At 43.4% G+C, this 26650-nt stretch overlaps 5 protein-coding genes across 6 annotated transcripts; 4 read left to right on the top strand and 1 right to left on the bottom strand.

Moving 5' to 3' along the window:
• The first annotated feature begins 695 nt into the window (after positions 1 to 695).
• On the top strand, positions 696 to 6564 carry epor (erythropoietin receptor). Its single transcript, XM_084146243.1, has 8 exons — positions 696 to 982; positions 1353 to 1488; positions 1692 to 1858; positions 1960 to 2111; positions 2277 to 2433; positions 2585 to 2672; positions 2805 to 2892; positions 3041 to 6564. Exons 1-8 carry the CDS (start codon positions 883 to 885, stop codon positions 3737 to 3739), a joined length of 1587 nt encoding a protein of 528 aa, XP_084002369.1. The 5' UTR covers positions 696 to 882; the 3' UTR covers positions 3740 to 6564.
• Positions 5969 to 7832, bottom strand: LOC311104415 (ATPase SWSAP1-like). Of its 2 annotated transcripts, XM_084146245.1 has the most exons (3): positions 7465 to 7832; positions 7076 to 7216; positions 5969 to 6988 (listed from the first exon to the last, which is right to left on the bottom strand). In XM_084146245.1, exons 1-3 carry the CDS (start codon positions 7726 to 7728, stop codon positions 6659 to 6661), a joined length of 735 nt encoding a protein of 244 aa, XP_084002371.1. In that variant the 5' UTR covers positions 7729 to 7832; the 3' UTR covers positions 5969 to 6658. The 2 variants fall into 2 exon arrangements, with proteins under 2 accessions (XP_084002371.1, XP_084002370.1); XM_084146244.1 differs by having other exon boundaries at positions 6658 to 7216; positions 7465 to 7807.
• LOC311104413 (zinc finger protein 653-like) lies at positions 7821 to 12722 on the top strand. Its single transcript, XM_084146242.1, has 10 exons — positions 7821 to 8184; positions 8418 to 8455; positions 8563 to 8874; positions 9013 to 9560; positions 9716 to 9890; positions 10061 to 10151; positions 10293 to 10404; positions 10570 to 10684; positions 11228 to 11327; positions 11555 to 12722. The coding sequence occupies exons 1-10, from the start codon at positions 7889 to 7891 to the stop codon at positions 11730 to 11732; spliced, it is 1965 nt and encodes a 654-aa protein (XP_084002368.1). The 5' UTR covers positions 7821 to 7888; the 3' UTR covers positions 11733 to 12722.
• Positions 12723 to 12979: 257 nt separating this feature from the next.
• On the top strand, positions 12980 to 15540 carry LOC311103610 (general transcription factor II-I repeat domain-containing protein 2-like). Its single transcript, XM_084145207.1, has 2 exons — positions 12980 to 14935; positions 15116 to 15540. The coding sequence occupies exon 1, from the start codon at positions 13111 to 13113 to the stop codon at positions 14920 to 14922; it is 1812 nt and encodes a 603-aa protein (XP_084001333.1). The 5' UTR covers positions 12980 to 13110; the 3' UTR covers positions 14923 to 14935; positions 15116 to 15540.
• A 1396-nt stretch (positions 15541 to 16936) lies between these two features.
• LOC311103593 (tetraspanin-1-like) lies at positions 16937 to 26518 on the top strand. Its single transcript, XM_084145187.1, has 8 exons — positions 16937 to 17043; positions 19697 to 19772; positions 22302 to 22517; positions 24674 to 24748; positions 25091 to 25198; positions 25364 to 25501; positions 25663 to 25755; positions 25979 to 26518. The coding sequence occupies exons 2-8, from the start codon at positions 19716 to 19718 to the stop codon at positions 26036 to 26038; spliced, it is 747 nt and encodes a 248-aa protein (XP_084001313.1). The 5' UTR covers positions 16937 to 17043; positions 19697 to 19715; the 3' UTR covers positions 26039 to 26518.
• The last annotated feature ends 132 nt before the right edge of the window (positions 26519 to 26650 follow it).

Raw genomic sequence — 26650 nt, 5'->3', positions numbered from 1 at the left:
AAATGAGGAGGAATCCTCAGCCTTTTTCATACTGGCCCCCCATGGGAAACAAACCCACATCCCTGCCGGCCAAACCCTCCACTACCTTGGACGACGCTGGACCAATTGTGCGCCGCCCATGGGTCTCCCAGTCGCGGCCGGCTGCGACAGAGCCTGGACTCTAACCAGGATCTCTAGTGGCACAGCTAGCACTGCGATGCAGTGCCTTAGACCACTGCGCCACTCGGGTTGGGATGAGTCTAAACGCCCCCATGCTTATCACGGGACACTACTCCTTGCAATACAGATAGCGCAGGTCGAGCTCAAAAACATGGGTGTAGGTCAGAGATAAGAGACCGTTTACGTGAGTTGTGAGTTCACTGGCTCCATGTGTGGTTTCAGTTATTAGGCCTACACTTGTACCCCATTACCTGTGTATGTCTGCCACGTGCCTCCTTTGTTCCTCACAATAAGGAACCTCAATTATGCATGTCGAAAAAATAGCCCACTACAACTAAATGCAGTTGTCACTTAGAGTTGTGTTGTGGCCCTCAGCTTTCTCCAAGGGTTCCTGTGGTTTGGTGGGACATATTGTCCCGTTGGAAGCACGTTGTAAACTTATTCTAGTCCCGCCCACAGACATGAGTGAAAATACTTTGTGACTTTGAATGCTCCACCTCTACAGTTGGGTTTGAGAAGAAAGTAAACAGCTTGGCTTGGACACTTGCTCACACCTTATCTCCTGTGATGCACGCACACAACTGAGTTGCGCTATCCATAGTATCTCAGAGACCGACTGTCACGAAGCGAGAAGGAGAAAACAGACGTTTGGAGCAGGTTGTCTACCAGTTATGCAGTACAACAGAACGCGTAGGCCGCTTTGTTCTCAGAGGAGACAAAAAAATGACAAATGATAACCTGAATAAGCTGTTGGTATTTTGTGTATTATTTTACGCTCAGAAGGCGTCCATGGTGCATGGTGCACAAGCTTTGGAAACTAAAGGTAGGACACATTTTCCCCAAATATCCTACTTGTTTTCTTCACCTTCTATAACACAAGTGTTTACAATTACAACACTTATTTTTAAATCATGTTATATTTTGTATTTCGACATATGTTTGATGTTTTAGATTTGGGTTAAGATTTTGAGACATGTTATCAATTGTCTAAAGTTTTTTTTGGTGTTTCCTTGCACATTTTGGTGAATTTAATAGCTGTTAATAATAATCACTAATCATCAATAGTCATTCCTCTGGAGCTGTTTGGGGACTTACTTTAAGTCTTCAGCAGTGTTTACTAAATTGTCAAAACCAATAAGGTCCCAAAACCCATTTTCCTTGTGGACTAAGCCTTCCCTCCCTTGTCCACACAGTGGCTCTGCTCCTCCACGTTGAGCCAGAGAATCCAAAGTGCTTTGCTGAGGGGATGTGGGACCTCACCTGCTTCTGGGAGGAGGATGAGAAAAGGGCTGGCTCTGCTGATCAGTACTCATTCATATACACATACCAGTAAGTCATGATCTGGCAAAGTGTTCAGTTAATAATTGCTGCTGCGTGTACCATATCCTCTCACGCTGTCTTGGTAGAGGGTCTTGGTAGAGGGTACCTGCTATGAATATGTGTTTTGAAGTATGATCACCTCAATTGTATATTTAGCCTAGAAACTTGATACAAAGTGTGTAAACAATCCAAATGTCTCTCCTCCTCTGCAGGAATGAGAACAGCTGTGAGTGTGCCGTAACTGCCCTACCAGCAGCAGGCGGCAAGAGACTGTATTTTTGCAGGTTGTCCCAGACTCAATTATTTGTGCCCCTTGACATTCGGGTGTTTCAGGATGGCCTGCTGATCCACAACCGCAGTCTCTTCGTTGAACTTGTCTGTGAGTTATAGAGTTTTCGCTGTGGGTGACTTTTGGGAACAATTCCATTTGTTTTTCTCAGGATTTAGGAATGAAATGTTCTTCTCCTGTCTGTGTGTCAGTCCTGTTAGACCCGCCTGCCAATCTGACAGTGACGAGTACAGGGAAGCAGGGGCAGCTGAAGGCCAGCTGGCTGCCTCCCTCTCTCAAGTACATGAGCGACAGCATGATGTACGAGGTCAGCTACGCCATGGCAGGGAGCCACATTGGAAAGGTACTGAACAACACACACCTCACCAACACACACGCTTATATCAGAGGTAGAAGTTTGTTACCAGACAAGAGAAACGTTTGAAGTCTTTGTGAATAATGGTGCCGTTCCTTTATTGGCCTTCTGCAGAGATGTGTCAATGACAATGCATTATCGTCTTGTCTTCAGGTGGAGGAGGTGCAAGCCAGCTCTGAGCTCATCTTGCGTGGTCTGCAGTCAGGGACCAAGTACAATGTGCGCATTCGTGTCAAACTGGACGGCATCAGCTACAGCGGCTACTGGAGCGCCTGGACTGACCCGGTACTGATGGAAACAATGCCTGGTGGTAAGCTTCTTTCTCCTGCAGCAACATTCACATTGTCACCAAAAGAATGTGTTTGTCTTATGAGCTAAACATCTTTGTTCTATTTGTGAGGGCTCCCTCCCTTGGATTTCATCCCTGGTGTAACCTTGTTGCTGTGCCATCTTATTTGCAGACTTGGACCCTCTCATCGTGTCCCTGAGTCTCATCATCGCTCTCGTCCTCACCCTGCTGTCTCTCATTGTGCTCATGTCCCATTGCAGGTCAGTTTCCATAAACAACAACTTTCCATAGTTCTTAGTATACCACTGTAACTACACTCTTTAGAGATCTCCTCTGTAGAGACATCCTCAGTGGTAGATTTATGGAATAAGGCTGTACAATATTGTCCTCAGGTTCCTGTTGAAGAACATCTGGCCAATCATTCCCACCCCTGAAAGCAAGTTCCAAGGCCTCTTTACGGTTTATGGCGGTGACTTTCAGGTGAGTCTTTGTATCCTTGGAATATGAAAGTCAGTATGAAGTACCTTGTGCAGTGTTTATCTATATCCTTTGTGTGTATTGTAGTCTGTTCATCTTGACTCAATATTAGTGCAGACTCCTGAACCTCTCTCATTCGGTTTGTCAATAGGAGTGGTTGGGCCACAGCACTGGAGGCTTATGGTTGAGGCCAGCCTACTTCTACTCCGAGGAATTCCCGACTCCACTAGAGGTCCTCTCAGAGGTTAGCCTTGGTCCCGCTTTGCCGCCCAAGGCCTCAGAGGCACTTGGTGAAAAAGAGGAGGAGGAGGATGAAGACAAGAAGCTAAAGAGGGTGGACTCTGCATTGATGGAGGGGTGGAGAGAAACCCCCCAGGAGCACTGGCTGATGGACCAGCTCCGGGCTTTTCATCAGCACCCTGCACCCCGGTCCCAGTCGTCTCTACTGGAGTCCCACGATGCCTACGTCACCCTCAACGCTCAGAACCACAGTGGGGAGGAGCCTCTTGATGACATATTGGAGGAAACCTTGCCCCTGCAGGTTCTCTTTGCCTCTGGAAGGGCATCCTCTGAATCTCGGTCAGACTTAGGCTCCCTCCAACAGAGCTCAGGGTCGGGCCGCCTCTCGTCACAGTCCAGTTTTGAGTACCCAAACCACACCTGGCCGCCCAAGGGCCCCGGGTACACCTACATGGCAGTGGCCGACTCGGGTGTCTCCATGGATTACAGTCCGATGAGCTCGAGTAAGATCGATGACATTGGGAAGGGAGTTATCTATACCAATGAGTACAAGAACGAAATCCCTGCACACAGAAGACCCATAGGTACGCCCATCCACTTTGCATTCTGAATTAAGGCTAAGCTATGTAACAGGCTATGAACTGAGGCTTAAAGGTCCAATGAAGCTGAAAAACAGTTGAATATTTGCCATTGGGATGTTTGGCCAAGGCTTCTACATTGACTCGATCTTCTTGTCAGTGGAATGTAAAAAGCCAGGATGTAGGCTACTCTCATAACTATGCGATAACAGACAAACTAAAATGTAAACTAAAAGGCTTTGGTAAGGAAAAGTCAAAATTATCCCTGATAAGGATTGTATATTTCTTTGGATGTCATAAGCTCATTCTCACAATATCCCTTCATCAGAAGGCAGCTGTTTGAGAAATACATGAACAACTGAAACACTCTAAAGCTGATATTATAAAACACATGTAATGTGTATAATCTAAGATCATTGGATCTTGTAGGTACATTTATAAGGTTATTTTCTATATTTTTACTGGAATAACTAGATAAAGTTGACACTTAATTGTAAATATTGTGTTTGTCTATCGTGTATTGTACAAGAGTATCACTTGGTGTAACCCTGGTCTTAACATGAAGCTCCTGCAAGAATGAAGAGGTACTGTAGGATGTGCAGGAAAGTGTTTAGGCAATGTGTCACATTTCAGTATGATGCTATTGTACACCTCTTGCTTGCAATGCTTAGATCAACAAAGGTTGTAAAAGTCATCATGGTTCCAGTGTATGAATGTTTGTATATCTGTCTATCTAATTGTCACCTCATTGAATCTTACATATTATCATACATTTTGAGAGGCCATAATTGTTGAAACTGTAAATAATTAAAAAATAAATAAAAAATTGGTTTAAATAAACACCAGTTTGTTGAAAATGTAGGTAATTCCTCCCACCCAACAAACAAAAATTGTGGTTTGGCTAAATGTATAGTTAGATTGAAAAAACTGTCCTTTTTTAAGTTGTCCCATTTGTAAAAATACAGTTGTATACATAAGCACATGTGAATATGACAACTCAATGTGGTAGGGCAGGCATACTCAACTCTAACCCTACGAGGTCCGGAGCCTGCTGGTTTTCTGTTCTACCTGATAATTAATTGCATACACACAGGTCTACATCAGTCCCTGATTAGAGGGGAACAATGAAAAAAATGCAGTGGAACTGGTTTCGAGGTCCAGAGTTTAGTTTGAGGGTGGTAGGGTATTGCATTACTTCTTCCATGGCAAAAATGAAAACACAAAGCAGACTAAACTCTTTGGTCCTTTAAAAACCTGCTGTAGGTAAAATAGTGTGCTATAGCTTGGAAAATAAATAAACATGACTCTGGATGACAATAAAATGATTTCCTAAAGAAGTTAAATCCGTTTAATGTCTTGTTTCTTTGCCGAGATAGTGGTATTGTCCCGGCCTTAGAATGTGGACAGTAGTTGAATAGCCTAGGCATTGGGGAAAAGGGTATTTGATGTCATAACAAGTGAAGTTCACAACAATTTCCTTATGAGTGACGTATATCTTAGCATAATGAGCTGAGGTCCTGATCTGTCCAGAGAAGATAAGGAGCACAATCCCCTCACAGAACACAGGTATAGAACATAGCCTAGTAAATAAGGGAAAATCTTTTAAAAACAACCAACGTGAAAATTTGTTTAGAATAAAGGCTCCAATCAAACATGTTTTGTTTATTTTTAGTTTATTAAACATTTAGAATATTAACTAGTTCCTAATTTGTCTATTTTTAAATCCTTCGCTTTTCGGTTATTTTCAGTGTTAGTTTCTAAACAAACTGGTGAATGTTCCCTCATTTTTTCATTACATTTTATGATAATACTGTGATGATTACCTAAACTGAACTTCTGGCAATCTATAATTTCTGTATCTCTTTATAGTCAACAAAAATGTCAATATCATGCCTAAAATATAACATAAATGTTAAGCAATTCTGATGCACCGCCATATTAGATATCTTCACAATGTATTTTTGTACTAATATGACTTAAAAATGTATGCCATTAAAGCAAATCAAATCAAATGTTATTGGTCACAAACACATATTTAGCAGATTTTATTGCGGGTGTAGCGAAATGCTTGTAAACTGTGTACCATTTGATGTTCTTGTTGTCCTTTAGTTGAGAAAAACGTGGGGAGACATTCTAATAGTCCCTGATAGCTAATAGCTATAGATGGGTTGGTTGTTTAGCAATAAAACCGACGGGTGCACAACTATGGGGGAAAATGGATGAGGTTGGCTTAGATTGTTGACAAAATGTACACTATATTTAGTCTCCAATGTTTATTAAAGTTGTACAATGAGCACTTGTTGTCTCTCAAATAAATTGTTACAGTTGTTGGTTAGCTAGCTAGCAACTTTTTGCCATATTAGCATAGAAGTGACATCAGTCAAAACAAGAATTGGTATCAAGAACAAGATAAAACTAGCTGAAACGAGCCACTTAAGATTCCCCACATGGCAGTTTCTTGTCATTGTTGCTAGCTATCTGGCCATCCAGAATGACAACACACGGCTTTCTGCCCCATTGAAGGGTGTGGATCGTTTGTGACGTTCTCTGCTATCCCGTCTATAGCATCAGCCTAATCTTCCCTCTACAAATGATCTTCGAAAGCACCACAGGTACAACGGTTAGACAAAAAAAGTAATGTAATGGGAGTTGAATGGGTAAATGTGAAGTCACATTGTGTAGGAGAGATAAGACAACAGGGCAAGGGAGGAGAACAAACTAAAATTATAGTGTGGCAGAGCAGTCAGGAACAGTAAGATTGAGTTTAATTCACGCAAAAACCTTGCTGAAAACTTTTTTTAAACACTAGTGTAAACCATTCTGTGCATTGGAAAAAACTGTTCCCCTTGCATCTCAGTCTTTGGGAATGCAATTGCTTGATATAAGTATATATATGTTTTTTGCATGTCTCTTATTTCTTCCTCGTCCACTGGTAAGTCATTGAATGGATTTCAAACCATTGTAAACTCCATTGAGCGATTGGGGCGAATGACCAGTCGCCATTCTCGTGCCAGACTTGAGTCCTCCTCATCCTTAGCAAGAGAGGCTTCTGTGATCCCAGCACCAGAGAGGTAAACATGCCACGTGTTCTGTGGTCCTGCTACAGCAGGGGCAGAGTTCCAGTCTCGGTCCAAGGTACACCTAACCTGAAAGTAGCGGTCTAACACTGAGAGGACAGGGTCTGGGGCTGAGGGGTCCCCACCAGCATGCCCTTCCCACTCGGACTGGAACGAGGCTATGACCCGACAGGGAGCCAGGCTAGCGGCTCTCTCCTCCAAGGTCTGTGTGAGAAATGAAGCCGTGTCATACAGCAGAGCAGAGATGTGTGCAGCAGAGGACTGCTCTGCCTGCTGAAGGCCACCACTCACCCCAGGCCCGCGCAGGTAGCCCTCCAGTCCGTCCACGATGATCAGCGACGGAGGGGCAGCAGATCCAGAGGCTGATTCATGCAAAGAGGCCACGTCCTGAAGCAAATCTTCCAAGGACCTGGGGTATGCAAACTTGATTTTCTGCAATAAAGTAATGCCAATAATCATCAGAACTGTTTGCTTAGGTCTTTTCAGGAAAGCATTTTTTAAAGTGCTTGGTGTCAAGATAAGAAATTGTAATGTCAGTGAGCTAACCAACGATGAGTTCAATGGAGAGTGTTGTGTGTTATGTTTATCAAGGTTGTGCAAAATAACACAGATGCTGGACCAATGCTAGCCAAACTAGGTAGCTTTTATTAAGGCCTAGTAGTACAAGAATAGCTAATTACCTTCAAATTTTCAGGGCTCAGGTTGGACATGGATTCCTGCAACGATCCTGGAAGGCTCTGAATTTGAACTTGAGTGAAAAATGACACTTTGAGCCCCAATTCAGCGGCAGCCGTCACCGCCGCAAGTAGCAGCAACGAACGGTTGATGCTACAGTCTCCGACCACCAATGTACTGCATTTTGATGGTGCTATGATTTTCAAATCCTTTGTTTTTCCAGAGTGTTGGATAAATGTCTTAAAGACGAGCGTCAAAATATCGGCCATATCTTACTTTAGCTATCTATCTACATGTATGAACTTGGTTTATCGTTGATAAAACGTTCTGCATGATGTGCAAAGAACATTTTCGTTTCCCGCCACGTGGTGTCACTTCCCGTAAGACAACTTCCGCTAGGAATAACAACAACAGACAGCTGTTGTCAAGATGGCGGATGGCTATGGAGGAGAAGAGGGTCCCCTGGACGCTAAAGAAGCCGGGGATCAAATAAAATCAATTTTGAGGCGTTGTAGAGGCCGTCCCAGGCTCACGGATTCTGACCGAGCACAAAGACGTCTCGAGTCCCGCAAGAAGTATGATGTTAGGCGAGTTTATCTTGGAGAATCTCACAAGGTTTGGAGTGAGCTTCGCCGGCGAACGAGTTTGAGTGACGCTGGACTTGCCGAGTACCTAATCCTGCTCAACTCCACGTATGGGGAGAGATACCAGAAAAAATACGGAGGGTATGTTTACGAATAATACATAAAATCAGAATATCAAACTAGCTAGTAACTAATATTGTTTAGGTAGCATATCCCCTCTCTCGTCCTCTGTTGACATTCCGATAAATGTGAGTCCTTTCCCCCTTTAATCAATTGGGTTAGCTAGCTCGTGCTATCAACTCAATAGTGCTTAACGTTAACACAGTATCCTCATGCAATAAAGTTACTGTCATATTTATATTCCTGGCCGCTAGGAAGACCACCCCCGAAGTATGTACAAAACTGAAAAGAGGTAAGAAAGAAAGACACATTTTATCCACTTACCCATGAAGAAAGGTAGCCCTACACGAGGGATTGATTGATACATTTATGTCGCTGTTGATACTTATTTTCTTACAGGGAAGAAGGAGAGAGTGTCTAGCCTTTGTAGCATGGTGACCTGGTACCAGGATCACTCCCAGACCTGCCCACATGAACCGCAGCTCAGAGCTCTGGAACCACAACCTGGATTCTCCACCTCTGCTATCTGGCAGTGTGATGCCGACCATTCATTTGTGCAGCACCTCTCCTCGCCACCAAGAGGGACCAGCGATCCTGAGATGGAGACAGAGACGGAGGAGGAAGTTGACAGGGACACTGGGACAGAGGAAACCGGAGGAATCATGACAAGGAGGAGGAGGAGAGAGACAGATGCCCACAGACAGCTCACTGGTAAGAGATACAGTACATTCAGATACTAATTTGGCTTTTAATTGTTCTGGGTCACATGTAACAGTATGGGAACCACTGATTTGACATAAACCAGGTAACCTGTATTTAAATGCATCTGTATTCTGTACCCTTTCCTAGATGCAGGAGGGGATTTGGAAGTGGCCGGAGCTCCGGTGACTATCAATCAGGTGGAGCAGGCCACGGCACTCAGCCAGCTCCCAGGGATGGAGGCCCCATCTAGGGATACTCCACTAACGGAGCACCTCTCTGAGAACCAGTCTGTCTGGGAGATGGAGGTGGTGATGGAGGCAGGCAGACAGCAAGCCCAGGAGTCTGACAACGAGGGGACAGGTTACAATGCTGTAGGGGAGGACATCAACCCAGAGGAGGAGGCGGAGGACCTGAGAAGAGACAGAGGAGATGAAGGAGTGGGTACATCACAAGATGGCTACGAGTGTGTTGTAGTGACTGCATCCCTAACTGACAGACTGGACAAAACCGATGAGGAGGACACCACACAGAAAATGTGTGACACAGTTGGTGTAGACACTCAGCCCAACCTCCATCCAGTCCCAGTCTCTATGCAGGTGCCTGGGCAGGGGGAGCTCTTTGATTCTCAGACACTACAGACTGTGGGGACCAGCTGTGAGATACCAGACCAGCGAGGAACTCTGGAGGGTTCTCAGGTAAAAAAAAAAAACGTGTTGGGTCTTATACTCATTAGTCATTTGTCTTGGAATTTTATCAAAATCAAGTATTTGTCGTCTCTGAAAGCACTGCCTTATATAGTAGTCATATTAACATGTAGCCTATCCTATGTCCCTCTCCCTGTCATTCCTAGCTGATCATCATCACTGGCCCCAGCTACGAGGCTTTGGCGTCCGAGGGCATCCAGCTCAACATGGGGGGCGGAGACGTGGAGGAGGTCACCTGCACTGTCATAGAGGGCGTGGCTTACAACCAAATGTGCCAGTCAGGGGCAGACTTTAGGACGACAGAGGAAGACTCCATCACAGGTACTGCTGGCACAGAGTATTTTAGCCTTTGCTTACACTGACAGATAATGCATTAGAATATGCTGTAATTGCTGTATATGGTTATTAAAGGATACTGACATTGACAAGAATCAATGAAGAATATGTTGCTATTCCAATGGTTTGAGACATTTTTCTCATCAACCCCTCAGGCCTGAGTGACAAGGAGCTGCTCCAGCCCAGTGTTGAGTCTCATGGCTTGGAGCCCACCTGTGAGAGGGAGCTACAAAGAGGCCTGAGCAGGTGAGTGGCCAGCATGGAGAATTATGGGGATCACATCTGTAGAGACAAACTTGGATGGACATGCCATTTTCATTCCCGTCTTGACTTCCTCAGAGCACTTCTGTAGACTAACCACAGGCATCGCTCCCTTTTCTATTTCAGATGTAGGAGGAGCAGACGAGGTCCTGTCATCGAGGCAGACGGAATGCTCAAGATGTTCCACTGTCCGTATGAAGGCTGTAGTCAGGTCTATGTAGCCATCAGCAGCTTTCAGGTAAATAGACTCTTTCAGGCACTCTCCACTTCAGATTTTGCCTTGATTTGGAACACCTCGACCAAGTTCCGAATAAAGGAAATAGAAATGTACATGTTGCTGTAACTACCATTTCATGCTGTGATTCATAATATGTACTTTTTGTTCTTTGTATGTTCCCTGCAGAACCATGTGAATCTGGTTCACAGGAAGGGGAGGACCAAGGTGTGCCCCCACCCTGGCTGTGGGAAGAAGTTCTATCTGTCAAACCACCTGCATCGCCACATGATCATCCACTCAGGTGGGCACACACATACAAACAACTCTAAATCTGGGCTATACTGATATACATTGGCGCATGAGATAGTAGTAATGTAGTCATATGTATCCTGCTATGACATGTATAATACAGCTTTGGATGTTAACCCGTCTCTAAAGCGAATGGTTTTGACCGCATGGAACTTTAAGGAGTGATGCTTCACAATCGCTTCTCATCTAACCGTGCTGCCCGTGAAATGATTGCTGACCTGGTTATAAAATCACCCAACTTTACACTGGTCTGTAGAATGGCCATGTAAAATTACCAAATACAATGGCTGTTAAATACACTGGCTGCATTCAGCAATAATGTCTAATGGTGATTCTGAACCACTTCCAAATACAATCTAAATGATGAGAGCCCCAATCAGCAGAGAGGTTGATGTTGAGTCATAGTGACTCAACATTACAAGCATCTGAATTCTGCGCCTCCAGACCGTGCCCAATCCCAACTAACTTTGTCCCCTCATTTTTCAACAAAGTTTGTCGCAGATGCCGATCTAATTCTTCATCAAACTTTGTGTAGGAGTCCGAGACTTCATCTGTGAAACGTGTGGGAAATCGTTCAAACGGAAGAATCACTTGGAGGTTCACCGGCGCACGCACACAGGAGAGACGCCCCTTCAGTGAGTGAAACACTTTGATCACTCACATGTTTTTACTCCCAGACAGTTTATTTCATTTTCTCTACACATTTTATATTTATGTTTTGTACAATATATGCAATTTTGTCTGCCAAACAGAAATGACATTACTGGTTGCACTCCTAAAAACATTTTCTGCAGATTAGAATAATCTTTAATGTTTCCCCTTCATCTTGTCTCCCTCCTCCACCCCTCTACCTCTTCTGCAGGTGTGAGATCTGTGGGTACCAGTGTCGCCAGCGAGCATCTCTCAACTGGCACATGAAGAAACACACCCCCGAGGCCCACTACAACTTCACCTGCGAACACTGCGGCAAGAGGTTTGAAAAGCTTGACAGCGTTAAGTTCCACAAGTTAAAGAGCCACCCAGACAAACAGGCAACGTGAAGGGCAGTGCTGCTGGAATGTGCACTAAATATTAACTGGCCAGGGTCAGACCAGAAAGGGACTGAATCTGTCTGACACAAAGAACAAGAGAGGAAGAGTGCCCATAGAGACAGGTATGCCCTTTTGGGGAAAGAGCAGCTCTTTTGAATGAACACTAAGGACATTGCTTATTCTCCCTCCCTATAATGGGCTTTAGACCCTGCTCTCAAAGCTGTGCTGGACACAGCTCACAGAGGCAGCCTTGCTGTTGGTGTAGTACATTTCAGCACAGTTGTTTACATAACGTGTTGTACGCCTCTAAACCATACTGTCTCTATACCATATTATTAACATATCCATTGATTTTCTATTTTTTAAATTCATTTTTATACACTTGTCATCCACATAGTTGTAATGTACTTGTTGGAAAAAAAGTCATTTTTGTTAATGGTTGTGTTCTCACGTCAATACATGTACATGAACTGATGCCTGCTGGTAAAATTCCCAAACTAACATAACTTACATATTCATGGGGAAATGAAAATGTAACCTATTGAGTATTAATTGTAACAATGTACATGGATGTAAAGGACATGATGTCATGTATTCAGCAAGAAGAGTTGTGTTGTCACACAAGTGGGCTGCCTACATTGAAGTAGAGAATTGGTAATATTTTGGTCTACAGTCTTTGTCGTTGACCTGACCAAGGAGTAGTCTTTTTGAGTGAAAGTCTTGCATCATCTTTCAGGTCTGTCTATGTTGTGCTGTATGTCTATGAACAGAGTGATGTTGTCTTGTGGTTCTAAAATGGCAAATGTCCTTTTTGAAAACCTTTTTTTTCTAAAGATCCAAAGCAGAATCGCTAATTTATAGTAATGTTCTTTTCCTGTTTTCTGTATCACTGAAATTATCAATGTAAAATATGTGAATATGACCTAAATAGATTATGTACATATTTCTGGAAGAGACATTTGTTTGAGACAAATGTAAAATTAAAAAAGGAGTACTCTATTGGAGTTTAGGATTGTCTGATGTGGCAAGGAAAGTCATAATGTGAGTGTTGACACACAATGAACTGGCAAACATGTATTTTTAGTGCATGGTGGGATGAATGTAAGACACATACCAGATGTGACACCAATGGCTGGTGTGACATAAATGTTCAAAATAATTTAATTGATGTTGAGTAAGTCAAGGTACTTGAATGCTAGTCAAGGTACTTGAATGCTAATGCTCTAACCCAGTGGTCACCAAACTACGGCCCGCGGGCCGGATACGGCCCGTCAGCACATTTGGCCCGGCCCTCTGAACAATACCAGAGACGCTATCGGATTTTTTTCCTATTTGGCCTCCAGAAAAAAAATCCTAGGCCCGGCCCTGTCAAAGAGAGAACGGAATAATGGCGAAAAGGTTAGGTAAGAGAAAAATTGATTCAGAATGCAGGGTATTTAACCTGCAGTGGACAAACGATTATTTTTTTGTTCAATGCAAAGAAAAGGCTGTTTGTCTCATCTGTCAAGAGACGGTGGCGGTATTCAAAGAATACAATCTTCGCCGACACTATGAATCCCGTCACAAAGACAAGTACGATAGCTTGCAAGGCCAAATACGAGCAGACAAACTCTCAAAGCTAAAAAGTGGACTACTATCTCAGCAGAATACATTTGTACGCCAAGCTCAGCTGAACCAGGCATCCGTTCGGGCCAGCTTTCGGGTTGCTAAACTGATAGCAAGCAGCGGTAAGCCTTTCACTGACGGAGAGTTTGTTAAGAAATGTATGGATGCTGTCGCGGAGGAGGTGTGTCCCGAGAAGAAAGATGCATTTAATGCCGTAAGTCTGTCGGCGAGTACAATCACCAGACGCGTTGAAGAAATCGGGAGTAATGTATATGCCCAGCTGCAGCAGAAGACGAAAGAATTTGACCTTTTTTCATTAGCACTGGATGAGAGCACGGACGTGCAAGACACAGCGCAACTGCTCATTTTTATTCGTGGAGTTAGCGCAAACTTTGAGATATGCGAGGAGCTGGCAGCCCTCCAAAGTCTCAAAGGGACTACAACGGGAGAGGATATTTTTGACAAAGTGTGCCAAACCATGGAGAAGTTGGACCTGGACTGGTCAAAGCTAGCTAGCATCACGACTGACGGGGCTCCTAGCATGGTGGGCGAAACTCGCGGTCTAATAGGACGCATGAACCGGGAGTTGGAAAAAAGGGGTCTCACCGCCCCGCTACGAGTCCACTGCCTAATTCACCAGCAAGCACTGTGCTGCAAAGTGTTGACGTGGGATTCTGTAATGAAGGTTGTGGTGTCGTGCATAAACTTCATCAGAGCAAAGGGACTTAAACACAGGCAGTTCCAAGAATTCCTGTCTGAACTGGAGTCTACGCACGGAGATGTGCTGTACTACACAGAGGTCCGATGGCTGAGCCGGGGCAGAGTTTTGAGGCGTTTTTACGAGCTGCTACCCGAAATTAACGCATTTCTTCATTTAAAAGACAAAACGGTCCCAGAGCTGATCGACCCAGAATGGAAATGGCACCTCGCATTTTTAACAGACGTGACAGAAATACTTAACAGCCTTAACTTGCAGCTACAAGGCGAGGGGAAACTCATTTGCGACATGTATTCACACATAAAAGCATTTGAGGTGAAATTAGCGCTGCTTTTGGAACAAGTGAAAAAGCGCAACTTCGTCCATCTTCCTGCTACCCAAAACCTGTCGACAGAGAACCCAGCGGTCCCGTTCCCAGCTGAAAAGTGCGTGGAAGCACTGGAAATGCTGAAGGCGGAGTTCGGTGTGCGATTCAGTGAACTACATGTTCATGCAAAAGAAATCCGTCTTTTTCAGAACCCCTTTGTTGCCGACATTGATGAAGCCCAGCCTTCATATCAGTTTGAGTTGGCTGAGTTACAGAACTGTGATGTTCTGAAAGACGCATTCAAGCCCAACAGTCTCATTGACTTCTATGCCGCCCTCCCAAACGACACATATCCAAACATCAAAAAACACGCAATGAAAATGTCCACAGTTTTTGGCAGCACGTATATCTGCGAGAAAACCTTTTCTCGCATGAAACTGCTGAAAACTCCGATGAGATCAAGATTGACAGATGAACATTTGCATCAGTGCTTGAGACTGGCTGTAACTAGAATGGAACCTGATATTCAACTTCTCACCAGCCAGATGCAGGCCCACAGTTCACACTGATGAACATACATAGGTAAGCTCACTTTTCTGACTTGAATGAGTCATTCTGAGCATAAACAAATATAATCATAATAAAATCTACTGGGATAAAATCCATCTTTACAACCATACTGGTAGTGAAATGTATTGTGCTGTGTAGGTGCTGTATCACTTAGTTCAGTTTCTCAACCTGCTTCCTTTGTGGTTTTCACAGGGAAGTTGATGAGAGAGAGCTGCAAACAGCGGTGTCTACAAGCCTACTGGAACCTACAAAAGGATTATAAGGAAGGAACACAAGAACTTTAAGAGACTGCTCATATGTGTCAGAGAGATTCTGCTCTGACAACTGAGCTGAACTTTTATCTGTTAAGATTGTGCATGGCACAACAGAAAGTTAATGTTCCATGGCTTTTTTTCTATGAAGAACCCAGAGAGAGTTATTTAGTTATTATTTATTTCATAAATAGTGTTATTTATTTCCTGTTTTTTCTGTGAAGAACTCAGAGAGGGTTATTTAGTTATTATTTATTTCATTAATAGTGTTATTATTTGTTTCCTGACTTTTTTTCTGTAAAGAACCTGGAAAGGGTTATTTGGTTATGTGTGGCTTTCTGGAAAACAATAAATTTTTTAAGCTCCCCTACGATCGTCACACTTTTTCTGTTACAAACGGACACCGGCCCCCCATCAGAGAAGGGAAAAGTTATGTGGCCCTCACAGGAAAAAGTTTGGGGACCCCTGCTCTAACCTGATATAAATGGTCATTAGACTTAGCTAAAATCATATACTCACCGCAGTACTGTATTAAAGTAACTGTCCAGTATTTCCAGATTTCTATTAAATATGACCGATAGGGTAATTCATTACAATATGAGTTAAATAGTTTTACTTCCAATTTATTTAAATTAAGTATGTTAAAAATCAGCTTTTCTGTGTTGGAATGGTGTGGGCGTACCCAACAACAGAATGGTGTTGGGCGTATACCGGTTGTAAAAAATATTAATGAGTAGACCGCTGATTGGGCAGCTCATCCTCCTCAGTAGGATGACATCATACTCTATGAGGAAATAGTAAGCGTTGTTGAAACCGTCTGTTTGAGATACAAGTTTGAGGTGTTTTAAAAAAAGGGGGTTTTCTCCAATTTAAGCTTTGGCCACATACGAGTATAGGATGAGTCAACAACATTATTTGGGAGTCCCATAGGGCGGCGCACAATTGGCAGAGCGTCGTCCGGGTTAGGGGATGATTTGGCAGGGGGGGCTTTACTTGGCTCATCGCGCTCTAGCAACTCCTTGTGGCGGTCCGGGCACCTGGTCGTCAGTTGAACGGTGTTTCCTCCGACACATTGGTGCGGCTGGCTTCCGGGTTAAGCGAGCGGGTGTTAAGAAGCGCGGCTTGGCAGGTCATGTTTCGGAGGACGCATGACTCGACCGTCACCTCTCCCGAGCCCGTTGGGGAGTTGCAGCGATGAGACAAGATCGTAATCACGAAAAAGGGGGGTTACATTTTTTAAAAATATATACAAAAAAGTGTGTGTCATAGGAAGACTTATGAGGTCAAAGTCTGAGCTAATTTCTAAGCAAGAGAAACATTCCGGCTGATTAATTATCTTATGTCTATAAAACAATGACTTCAATGGAACTCACATAGTCATGTGAAAAATTAAGTTAGGTCTTATAGTATGTACTATTTTCTTTAAAATCTATAGATATATATTCCTTCTCTGCTTCCATACCATTCACGTCTCCAAAATCCCACTTGAATATACAGTGATGCCACAGGTAAAAATGGTGATAAAAGAATGTGCTTATGCCTGTGTGTATGTAGCTTTAACATTGCTGTGACACTCCCTCAGGTGGGACTTCTACTCCACAGGGAAGTGAGCTCCTTGCCTCTGAAGCCTGCCTCAAACCCACCTTTTTGCCTCAGCTCTCCCCTTCCCTCCCTCCCTGTTTATAACCAACCTGCAGCCACGGAGAAGCACAGGAAGAGAACGAGAGAGAGAGAGTGTGTGTAGGAGAGAGAAAAACGCAATACAGGACACTCTCTGAGGACACGGTAAATCAGCCAGTCTACTGACTCCCACACTCCTGTAAACCCACACTCGCTCTCCCAGCAACAGCCTCCATCACCTCAGTGAAGGTAAGCCTCAGACTCCCTCTCTTTCTCTCTACGTTTCAACCACAGGAGGTTGGTGGCACCTTAATTGGGGAGGACGGCCTCGTGGTAATGGCTGGAGCGGAATCAGTGGAATGGTATCAAATACGTCAAACACATGGTTTGATGCCATTCCATTGGATCCGTTCTAGCCATTATTATGAGCCGTCCTCCCCTCAACAGCCTCCACTGGTCTCAACGTAACCTGTTGTACCACTCCATTGTAAGGTAGGTTATTGTAAGTGAGAATAACAAGGGAAATGTTTGTCACCAGGTGTGTCCCCACTGGCTCCCTAGAGGATTAATTCATTATCCCAGTCTTCATGACGGAATACCACATTATTCCTAACATGATATCAACAAAGCTATGCCACTCACTCTGTCATATTATTCAGCAGCTTAAAGAACACTTTCCAGGAAATTCACCTGATCATTGTAGCTATTGATTTCGTTTTTAGGTTTCTCTTATCTAAATTATGTTCTTTACATTGGGATTGTGGGTTATTTAGCTGCTTTGTGTTTATTGCATTTTAATTTTCAAAGCATGTAAAGTCCTAAGGGCCCTAGCTACTGTATATTATACTCACCTTCGTGTTGCATTTGCCTTCAAACAAGGGTAAATAACAGTGTCCATTTATTTTTCAAAACATGAAAGGACCAATATAATGTGTCGACTCATTACAATACAGTGCCCTGAGGTTATAATTCACAGTCTAGCTCAAAATGGCAGTCCTCAACATTTCTGTTGGTGTCTTTGTACTGAATGTTCATGGCTCCTGGCTGGGATGTTTGGTTAGTCATTTAGATGTGACTGTGGTTGTTAATACATCACCAGGCCAACTATGGCCACTGCTGTTGCCTATGGCTTTGTGAAGGCGGAAGTTGAGTGGCCACTTGCAAGAAAAGCTCTGGGAATGAAAGGGGGAAAACCAACTCAAGATGTGTTGCTATGCGCCCACTGGCCCCTTTCATATGATTAACCTGATGCTCATGGCTAAACATTGACACAGTGATAAACATCCTGACATTTAGCATCCATCTCTCAGTACTTGTACTGTATGCCGATGCCATTTCTCTTTCTAAGTACTCTATCTGGGACCGTATAAGATAAACACACTATTATGGATACTGTAATCATACAATCACAAAGAAAATGACACGCGTCAATCAGAAACTCCCTGACAGAGTTCCCTGTCACACTACTGGTGCTACTGCCACAGAGTGCTGTTGTTTTGTTATTGCCGTTATTAAGAGTACAGTACAAACTAGCTGTCGTTTAGTCACTCAATCACTGTTCCCGTCCTATGGGGTCATATGCAGTCAGACACACTAGGGACAGACAGTCCTAAACGCACACAGCGGTAAAGGGCACCACATGGGGTCATAAAACAGAGCAGGATGAGATGATCCACAGATGGTTTAACTAGCAAAATGTGACAGGTCATAAACCTGCAATGTATCTGTGTGTGTGTGTAGTGGGCTCCTGTGTTTAATAGGCCCCCGATTGACACTGAGGGCGAGGAAGATTAAGTTCCTTACAACTTCCTTGTACAGTCTGGACAGGTGATGGACACTGTTCTCATCTGAAGAGCAGACCATGTTCAACATTTTGATAGTTTTCTTGTAATTAGATGTCTTTTGCATTGAAAATGTAGTGGCCCCAGGTGAAGGAGGGTTTTCAGACATGGTATTATGGTCTGCCTCTGTATCATTTTAATCTATTTTCATAACACTGATCATCCTTTTATTTGTTCAGGGGTCCATTTAAATGAAAATACAGTGGGACATGCTGCCTTGTCATTGCCTGTGGACTTTCCTTCATTCTAAAGCAAAGGCTCACTTAACTCTCATTGGTGTTGGGAAAGTGGACTGGTCAGTAAATGTCATATGACATTAGTAAAAAAAAAAGCAAGGGCGCTCTTGACTGTTCTAGAACGATACGGCGATAGGGAGGATAAGTTAAGTGGCTGGGGTTTTTCCCCACTCCTTCCCTCCCACGTCTTACTGTAGATGACAAAGGGCTGGTTTCCTGGTAAGTCAGAGACAGCAAACAGCATCAAGGAGTGTGTAGAATTGTTAATCCGTCTCGTAAATAGCCAGACATAACAATTCATTGCAAATGACACGGAACAACTCTAAAGTTGTAAAGAAACGCTTTGTCTTTGTTGTTTGACAGAATTTATGTTTGCTTCCTTAGTGACTGATTCTGTGTCCACAAAACCATAACTGTCACCTTCCAATATCATTCAAAATGAGTCAAATGTTTATTCAGGAAGTGCAGAAAGGTTCCTGGTGTAAGTTTGCAAGATAAGATTGTGACCAAAACCCTCAACATGCAATTTCCAAAATATCATTGATAAATAACAAGGTAAGAAGTACATACTTTAGCTGTCATATTAAGATGGTACTTCACCATTTAATTAAAGAGAACCTTTGCTCATTATGCTTCCTCCTCTAACCAGGCCTATAGACAGCAAGCTATTGACAAAGGCAGTAGATTTAGTTCCGACTTTTGACCTCTGATCTCATCTTAATGATTCAAAGTCCCATAGAATTTGTAAACATTCTCATCATTACCATAGATGATTAATCATAACATTGTTCCCTTTCTCTCCCTTTTCCTCTTCTTTTCTTCCAGGCAGAATAATTCATCAAGAATGGGTTGCTTCGGATTTCTCAAAGTCATGATGTTTGCCTTCAATGGCATCATCTTTGTAAGTTGGATATGTTTTTATCTTTCTGAGTAAATTATTGATGATAATAGCAATGGAGTTCATTTATGCTTCACAATAATGAATCTGCAGGCACTCAAAACACTCCTTATCGCTCCTTATCACTCCTTAGCCTTATTCTGTGTCCCAGAAAAACAGTATCTAAACTGCAACGGGAAAACGTTATGAGAACATGAAACAAAAGGACAGACATGACATTTGTCGTGGTTTTACTACTTTTTATGACACAGACATGTCATTTTGGACCATTTTATAGAGTGTGAAATAATCAAATGTTAATGAATGAATGTCAGAGAATGCGAAGGAGCTATTAAAAAAAATATATATATATATATATATACACTACCGTTAAAAGGTTGGGGTCACTTAGAAATGTCCTTGTTTTCGAAAGAAAAGCAATTTTTTTGTCCATTAAAATAACATCAAATTGATCAGAAATATAGTGTAGACATTGTTAATGTTGTAAATGGCTATTGTAACTGGAAACGGCTGATTTTTTTATGGAATATCTACATAGGTGTACAGAGGCCCATTATCAGCAACCATCAGTCCTGTGTTCCAATGGCACGTTGTGTTTGCTAATCCAAGTTTATCATTTTAAAAGGCTAATTGATCATTAGAAAACCCTTTTGCAATTATGTTAGCACAGCTGAAAACTGTTGTGCTGATTAAAGAAGCAATAAAATTGGCCTTCTTGAGACTAGTTGAGTATCTGGAGCATCAGTAATTGTGGGTTCGATTACAGGCTCAAAATGGCCAGAAACAAATAACTTTCTTCTGAAACTCGTCAGTCTATTCTTGTTCTGAGAAATGAAGGCTATTCCATGCGAGAAATTGCCAAGAAACTGAAGATCTCGTACAACGCTGTGTACTACTCCCTTCACAGAACAGCGCAAACTGGCTCTAACCAGAATAGAAAAAGGAGTGGTAGGCCCCGGTGCACAACTGAGCAAGAGGACAAATACATTAGAGTGTCTAGTTTGAGAAACAGACGCCTCACAGGTCCTCAACTGGCAGCTTCATTAAATAGTACCCGCAAAACACCAGTCTCAAAGTCAACAGTGAAGAGGCAACTCCGGGATGCTGACCTTCTAGGCAGAGTTGCAAAGAAAAAGCCATATCTCAGACTGGCCAATAAAAAGAAAAGATTAAGATGGGCAGTCTGAGATATGGTAGGAAGAAACACACCTGTCTATATAAGGTCCCACAGTTGACAGTGCATGTCAGAGCAGAAACCTTACCATGAAGTCCAAGGAACTCTCCGAGATAGAATTTTGATGAGGCATATATCTGGGGAAGGGTATAAAATAATTTCTAGAGTGTTGAAAGTTTCCAAGAGCACAGTCGTCTCCATAAATATGGAACTACCCAGACTCTGCCTAGAGCTGGCCGTCCAACCAAACTGAGCAACCGGGCAAGGACCTTGGTCAGGAAGGTGACCAAGAACCCAATGACCACTCTGACAGAACTACAGAGTTCCTTGGCTGAGAACCTGCCAGAAGGACAACAGTCTCTACAGCACTTCACCAACTGGGCTTTATGGGAGAGTGGCCAAACAGAAGACACCACTGAGAAAAAGGCACATGACAGCACTCCCTGGAGTTTGCAAAAAGGCACGTGAAAGACTCTGAGATCACAAGGCAAAAGATTCTGTGGTCTGATGAGACCATCCCTATCTAACACCATCCCTATCTAACACCATCCCTATCGTGAAGCATGGTGGTGGCAGCATTATGCTATGGGGATGCTTTTAAGCAGGAGGGACTGGGAGACTGGTAAGGATAGAGGGAACAATAAATGGAGCCTAATACAGGCAAATCCTTAATGAGAACCTGCTTGAGAGTGCAAACGACCTTAGACTGGGGTGAAGATTTACGTTCCAACAGGACCATGACTCCAAGCATACACCCAAAGCAACGCTGTAATGGCTTCAGAACAAGAATATTAAAGTCATTGAGGGGCCCAGCCAAAGCCCAGACTTGAATACAATTGAACATTTGTAGAAAGACCTGAAGATTCCAGTTCACCGCCGCTCCCCATCTAACTTAACAGAGCTTGAGAAAATCTGCAAGGAAGAATGGAAGAAAATCCCCAAATCCAGATGTGCAAAGCTGATAGACATACACTGACTCAAAGCTGTAATCGCCGCCAAAGGTGCTTCTACAAAGTATTGACTCAAGAGTGTGAATACTTATGTACAGTAAATGGGATTTCTGTATTTCATTTTCAAGGAATGTGCTAACATTTCTAAAAACATGTTTTCACTTTGTCATTATGGGGTATTGTGTGTGTGTGTGTGTGTGTGTGTGTGTAGATGGGTGAGGGGAAAAATCAATTTAATCCATTTTGAATTCAGGCTGTAACACAACCAAATGTGGAATAAGTCAAGGGGTATGAATACTTTCAGAAGGCACTGTATGTGCATGTTAGGTAAGACAAAGGGCAGCAGTTGATGTGGTCTTCATTGAATGAATGGAAACCACCCAACAATGCTATGCTCTCTTCCCCCAGTTGGCGGGCGCTGCCATCCTGGGCGTGGGGATCTGGGTGAAGGTGGACAGCGGCTCCATCCTGGGGTTCCTCCAGGGGATAAAAGATGCTCCGGCGGAGATGAGCCAGATCCTCAACGTGGGCTACCTGTTGATTGCTGTGGGGGCAGTGCTGCTGGTTATAGGCTTCCTGGGCTGCTGTGGCGCTATGAAGGAGAGCAGGTGTATGCTGCTCTTGGTAGGTCACCTCAAACCTGAGCTATTCAGTATATGTTGTCACCAGTGTGTTTTATACTGACTCAGTCAACAAGCTTGATTGTCAAGCTCCTCATCTCTCCTTTAAGGATTTTCCACAGTAGAGTAGGTAGCTACACGGAACTAAAATATAAACGGAACAATTTCAAAGATTTGACTGAGTTACAGTTCATATAACGAAATCAGTCAATTGAAATCAATTAATTAAACCCTAATCTATGGATTTCACATGACTGTTGGTCACAGATACCTTTAAAAAAAAGTAGGGGCGTGGATCAGAAAACCAGTCAGTATCTGGTGTGACCACCATTTACCTCATGCAGGGCGACAACTACTTTGCATATTATTATTATTATATATATATTTTTTTTTGTACCCCTTTTTTCTCCCTAATTTCATGATATCCAATTGGTAGTTACAGTCTTGTCCCATCGCTGCAACTCCTGTACAGACTCGGGAGAGGCGAAGGTCGTGAGCCATGCGTCCTCCGAAACACGACCCGCCAAGCCGCACTGCTTCTTGACACACTGCTCGCTTAACCCGTAAGCCAGCCACACCAATGTGTCGGAGGAAACACTGTACAGCTGGTGACCAAAGTCATTGTGCATGCGCCCGGCCACCACAAGGAGTTGCTAGAGCGCGATGGGACAAGGACATCCCAGCCGGCCAAACCCTCCCCTAACCTGGACGACGCTGGGTTAATTGTGCGCCGCCTCATGGGTCTCCAGGTCGCGGCCGGCTGCGACACAGCGCGAGATCGAACCCGGATCTGTAGTGACGCCTCTAGCACTGCGATGCAGTACCTTCGACCGCTGCTCCACTCAGGAGGCCCTTCCTTCGCATAGAGTTGATCAGGCTGTTGAATGTGGCCTGTGGAATGATGTCCCATGCCTCTTAAATGGCTGTGCGAAGTTGCTAGATATTGGCGGGAACTGGAACAAGCTGTCGTAAACATCAATCCAGAGCATCCCAAACATATTTAATGGGTGACATGTCTAGTGAGTATGCAGGCCATGGAAGAACTGGGACATTTTCAGCTTCCAGTAATTGTGTACAGATCCTTGCGACATATGGCTGTGCATGAGGTAATGGTGGCGGATGAATGGCACGACAATGGGCCTCAGGATCTCGTCACGGTATCTCTGTGCATTCAAATTGCCATCAATAAAATGCAATTGTGTTTGTTGTCGGTAGTTTATGCCTGCCCATACCATAACCCCACCGCCACCATGGGGCACTCTGTTCACAACATTGACATCAGCAAACCGCTCGCCCACACGACGCCATCTGCCCGGTACAGTTGAAACCGGGATTCATCCGTGAAGAGCACACTTCTCCAGCATGCCAGTGGCCATTGAAGGTGAGCATTTACCCACTGAAGTTGGTTATGACGCCGTACTGCAGTCAGGTCAAGACCCTTGTGAGGATGACGAGCACGCAGATGCACTTCCCTGAGACTGTTTCTGACAATTTGTGCAGAAATTCTTTGGTTGTGCAAACCCACAGTTTCATCAGCTGTCCGGGTGGCTGGTCTTAGACAATCCCGCAGGTGAAGAAGCCAGAAGTGGAGGTCCTGGGCTGGCGTGGTTACACGTGGTCTGCGGTTGTGAGGCCGTTTGGACGTACTGCCAAATTCTCTAAAACAACGTTGGAGGCGGCTTATGGTAGAGAAATTAACATTACATTCTCTGGCAACAGCTCTGGTGGACATTCCTGCTATCAGCATGCCAATTGCACGCTCCCTCAAAACTTGAGACATCTGTGGCATTGTGTTGCGTGACAACTGCACAACTGTCCCCAGCACAAAGTGCACCTGTGTAATGATCGTGCTGTTTAATCAGTTTCTTGATATGCCACACCTGTCAGGTGGATGGATTATCTTAGGAAATGAGAAATGCTCACTAACAGGGATGTAAACAAATTTCTGCACAAAATTTGAGAGAAATAAGCTTTTTGTGCTTATGGGTCATTTCTGGGATCTTTTTATTTCAGCTCATGAAACATGGCACCAACACTTTACATGTTGTGTTTATATTTTTGTTCAGTATGTATCAAATGTGTGTAAATACACTGTAAACAGTTTTCTCAGTCAATCTCTCAATCTCTCTTCCTTACGGTCTCATTTTCCTCTTTTTCTAGTTCTTTGTGATCGTGTTGGTGGTGTTCATCGCAGAGGTGGCTGGAGCAGTGGTGATCCTGGTATTTAAACCCTTGGTAAGCGTACATAGAGAGCCCATTCACTCACCTCATATTGCTAAAGGGGGGTAAGGACTCTGTGGAGAATTTGATGACACTCTTAGAAAGGTGCTATCGAGAACCTAAAAGGGTTATTTGGCTGTCCCCATAGGAGAACCCTTTGATTAACCCTTTTTGGTTCCAGGTAGAACTCTTTTGGGTTCCATGAGAACCCTTTCCACAGAAGATTCTACATGGAACCCAAAAGGGTTCTAACTGGAACTCTACCTGGAACCAAAAAGGGTTCTCCTATGGGGACAGCCGAATAACCCTTTTGGAACCCTTTTTCTAAGAGTGTGTGATTTGTGTTATGTCTTTCAGGCAGGTGAGTTGATTGAGAAACTGGGCACCAAAGCGGTTCAGAACATTAGGAAGGACTATGGAGCAAATTCAGACGTCACCGCTCTCTGGAATGCTACTATGGATACGGTACTTTACAATATCCTGCCGGACTGTTTTAATACCTTGGAAATAACATATTAGGCCTACAAATAATGTCTCAAATAACATTATTATATTTGCCTGTGTATTAGAAATCTTTCAGTTTTGTCAATATAATTTTTCTAATATGAACTGTCTCTGTGTCCACTCTAGCTGAAGTGCTGTGGATTCTATAACTATACAGACTTCACTGGCTCTCCATTTGAAAAAGACACCCATCTCTATCCTCAACAGTGCTGCCACAGTGCTTTTTCCAGCTTTTGTAATGTAGTCAGTGCGGGTCCAAACTTGGTACGAGCTCTGAACTCATCACCTCAACAAGTTAATCACACTCCATCCATACTCAAACTCATCAATGGAAGGCCCATTTAGGAATGTAACACACTTTACAGTTGGACATCCAGTGGCCTCGCCTGTCTAAATAACTGTATTACATTTGTGTGTCCCCACAGACAATCACCGGCTGCTTCCAAAAGTTTAAGCAACTGATTGATCAAAACAGTATTGGCATTGTGGCAGTGGCATTGGGAATCGCTGTCCTTGAGGTACTGTTGACTCCTTCCCTTCCTCAGTCAATTTCTATCAAACATAGCAAGGTCACATTCTCATTGTTTTGATCTTTTTTTAAATACCACAAATGTAGATGCGTTGATGCAAATGATATGCAAATTCAACAAAAAGAATGTGATGTGTTCAGTTTCGCACAGTGGGCTTTGTTTAAAAGTTTTGCATAACCTAAGCATTTATTTACTGTTCCTGTTTCCCTAGATATTGGCGATGGTTGTCTCCATGACTTTGTACTGCATAATAGGCTCAAAGATTGACTGAAAACCAATGGAGGAGGGAGGGCCATAGAGACATCTGCCTGGATGGCATCTCTGGACCCTCCTTAGGACAACTATGGGGATGGATGCATAACAATCTCTGAAATCACCAAGGCTGAAGAAAAATCTAAGGAAGCTTTGTGATAAGGAGAGGCACCCTACCATTGAACTGAGCCAGCTTAAATTAAATCCTGTACAAGATTATTGGATATGGGAAAATGTCTATTTGTATTGAAATCTTGTACTGTATACATATTTCACCTGAAAATGATGCTGTCTTACATTTAGATTGAAGCAATGCAATGTGTCCTATGTCCATTCCACTCTGCACAGTATCATCAAGGTTTATATTAAAATAACATTATCAATTCACTGTCAGGAAATATATATATGTGCCACTTTTTATTATTTTATTAATTGATTTTCTACAGATGCCACATGCTCTGGAGAATGAATAAAAAGGTTGCAACTTGCAACACTCTGAAAATAAGTTTAACCTCTTAAGGATCTGACCCTTTTTTTCAATTTTCGCTTAAAATGACATACCCAAATCTAATTGCCTGTAGCTCAGGACCTGAAGCAAGGATATGCATATTCTTTATACCATTTGAAAGGA

This window comes from Coregonus lavaretus (genome assembly GCF_964263955.1).
Source record: "Coregonus lavaretus genome assembly, chromosome: 28".
NCBI classification, from domain to species: Eukaryota; Metazoa; Chordata; class Actinopteri; order Salmoniformes; family Salmonidae; genus Coregonus; species Coregonus lavaretus.
Note: the sequence above shows the minus strand (reverse complement) of the source record. Positions and strands in the feature narration are given on the sequence as shown.